Source organism: Plectropomus leopardus, unplaced genomic scaffold, assembly GCF_008729295.1.
Source record: "Plectropomus leopardus isolate mb unplaced genomic scaffold, YSFRI_Pleo_2.0 unplaced_scaffold22473, whole genome shotgun sequence".
Classification (NCBI taxonomy): Eukaryota; Metazoa; Chordata; class Actinopteri; order Perciformes; family Serranidae; genus Plectropomus; species Plectropomus leopardus.
The window spans coordinates 669-3,389 of record NW_024624352.1 but is presented as its reverse complement, the minus strand read 5'-3'; the positions used below and the strand labels follow the sequence as shown (position 1 = coordinate 3,389).

General features: G+C 50.2%; 1 protein-coding gene across 1 annotated transcript; it reads left to right on the top strand.

Moving 5' to 3' along the window:
- The first annotated feature begins 936 nt into the window (after positions 1-936).
- Positions 937-2,505, top strand: LOC121965947. Its single transcript, XM_042516054.1, has 4 exons — positions 937-952; positions 1,077-1,268; positions 1,725-1,935; positions 2,054-2,505. The coding sequence occupies exons 1-4, from the start codon at positions 937-939 to the stop codon at positions 2,286-2,288; spliced, it is 654 nt and encodes a 217-aa protein (XP_042371988.1). The 3' UTR covers positions 2,289-2,505.
- Positions 2,506-2,721: the final 216 nt, after the last annotated feature.

The following is a 2,721-nucleotide window of genomic DNA, read 5'->3' as shown; positions in this document are numbered from 1 at the left end:
GTCAAACTCCCGTCCAAGCAAGTAGTAGTGCAGACTCTCCAGTGCCCAGTTAATGGCCCCCTTTTTCTACCGTGGAATACTTGGTGGCTGGAGCTTGCGGCTCAGGTACAGAATCGGGAGTTTCTCTCCAAGCCCGTGGGCCAGGACTGCTCCAAGGCCAACTGCCGATGTATCCACCTGCACCAGAAATCATCTGCTGAAGTCTGGACTCTCGAGGACGGGAGAGGAACAAAGGTAAGTTTCATGGTGCTGACGGCGGTTTCACACTTATCTGACCATGTAATGTGGTTCTTCTGGTCCTTGTGGGTCAAGGCTGTGAGTGGCACTGCAATGTTCACAAACTGTGATACAAACCGTCTGTACCAATCAATCAACCCCAGGAAGGACCGGACTTCCTTCTTGGTTCGTGGTCGAGGGCAGTTCCGGAGAGCTTACACCTTATCCACTTGCAGTGGCACCTGTCCCCATCCCCGCTGGTAATCAAGGTACCGTGTCTACTGTTGTGCCCACTCACACTTTGAGGGGTTGAGTGTCAGCCCAGTCTTACGGATCTTCCCCAGGACCAGTGACAGTTGTTGAACATGCTCCTCCCAGATGTTGCTGAAGATCACGCCATGATCAAGGTAGGCGGCGCTGCAGTTGTCACAACCCTGGAGTACTTTGTCCATCAGTCTCTGGAAGGTGCTCGGTGCTCCATGCAGACCAAATGGCACCACAGTGAACCGGAAGAGTCCGGCCGGGGTTCCGAACGCCGAGAACAGTCAACTTGACTCCTCCAGCAGCACCTGCCAGTAACGCTCGTACAGTTCAGGGGTGGTGATGTACTTGGCAACCCTGAACTTTACCGGCAAGTCCTCAGTTCTTGGCATGTTGTAGTCAAACTCAGAGATTGCATCTTTCTGAAATCAATGCAGATTGGTTAACAGGTGTGATAAAATGTCCGATAACAGGTGTAAGGTGTAATAACAGGTAGGATAACGTGTAGTAACAGGTGTGATAACTGGTGTGAGAAAATGTTCGATAACAGGTGTAATAACAGGTATGAAAACAGGTGTGTTGTGTACGTCTTGCAGCAGGTGGCGACGCTCTGCATCTGTCTGACCTCCAGCTGTTGAACTACGATGCCGTGGTGACACAGGAAGTTCTGCAGCCTTTGTCCTGCCTCCGCAGCCTGTCAGTCTTCCACCTGTACTCTGTACCTGGACCCACCTGTCACCTGCAAACATGGCTGATGTCACTGCCACAGCTCCGCAGCCTCAGCGTGCACGGTGAGTCCAGACACCTGCTGCGGTTCTCTTCTATTCTACTGTGGTTCTGTTTTATTCTACTGTGGTTCTGTTTTATTCTACTTTGGTTCTGTTCTACTGTGGTTCTATTCTATTCTACTGTGGTTCTGTTCTACTGTGGTTCTGTTCTACTGTGGTTGTGTTTTATTTTTTCTACTGTGGTTCTGCTTTGGTTCTCTCTGTTGTCAGACTCTGCAGTCAATGTGTTTGTTTGTTTTTGTTTCTATTGTTTTTTGTTTTGGTTTTGTTGTTTTGTTTTTGTTTCTGTTGTTTTGTTATTATTGTTTTTTTAGTTTCTGTTTTGATGTTTTTGGTTTTGTTTTGTTGACGTTCTCACATTGTGTTCTTAAAGGGATGTTCTGTAGAGGACAGGATGTCCTCTGTCTGTCTCATAAGCTGAAGGGACATGATCAAACCACAGTGATGTCTGTCCAATAGGAGGCCATCCTCTGGCGGTGTATGTTGACTTCCTGCCATCCTCTCTGCTCAGTCTGACTCTCTGTGTGGACCTCCAGCCTGAAGACCTGCAGGTGGTCTCCCAGAGAGCTCCGCACCTGGAGCACCTGCACCTGGAGCCCTGGAGCTCCTCCACCCACCTCATCAGGCTCCTCCCACATTTGTTCCCCAACCTCAGGACGCTCCGCATCAGGTGAGTCAACCTGTTTAGGCTCCTCCCACATATGAGGACACTCTGCTGGTCTCCATAGTGACCCGCTGGTCTCCATAGTGACCCCCTGGTCTCCATAGTGACCCCCGTCTCGTTGCAGACACCAACACCTGTTGGACGGAGACTTCTTGAGTCTGCAGCATCTTCAGCGACTCGACACTCTGGAGATCCTGGACTCGTACTACAGACCAGACCCGAGTGACCCGAGCTGGGTCATCTACGAGCCGAGTCCCCGTCTGCTGCAGCTGATCTCTGACCTACAGAGACTAACCAATCACAGAGTTCGAGTCATCACCAGCTCACACAGAGACGTGTTGTCCTGCAGTTGTGTCTGACCAATCAGAGACAGTCTGACACCTGCTGTGAGGGCGGGTCCTTGGCATAGGTGATAAAGGCCGTCGCCTAGAGCGCCTCTCACTGGAGGAGCCGCTGCTCATGCTGAAAAAAACAAAAAACAAGACGATACTAATATCCTGCCCCCGTTAACGGCCTTTGCTCCTGTTCTGTGTTGAAAATGACAAACGAACACATAAAGAACGAAATAATCACAAACTCAGCGCCGCTGTTGTTTCTCGTGTCCCTGACCCGCCTGCACCGTGAACACTCACGGCGCTGCATGTTGAAGTAAAAGTCGGGATGAGTTACGGATGTGCACCTCAGGTCACAGCGGGAGAGACGCTGACTGACACCTGTCGACAGGAGGTTAAAGGTCACCTATGTTTACATTTCTTTTTTCATAAAAAAGGACGAAACCTTCAAGGTGCAATT

Bases quoted from the DNA above. Each gene is read 5' to 3' on its own strand.
- LOC121965947 (XM_042516054.1), top strand. The intron at 1,269-1,724 runs GTGAGTCCAGAC...TCTGTCCAATAG, and splicing joins CCGCAGCCTCAGCGTGCACG to GAGGCCATCCTCTGGCGGTG. The intron at 1,936-2,053 runs GTGAGTCAACCT...GTCTCGTTGCAG, and splicing joins CTCAGGACGCTCCGCATCAG to ACACCAACACCTGTTGGACG.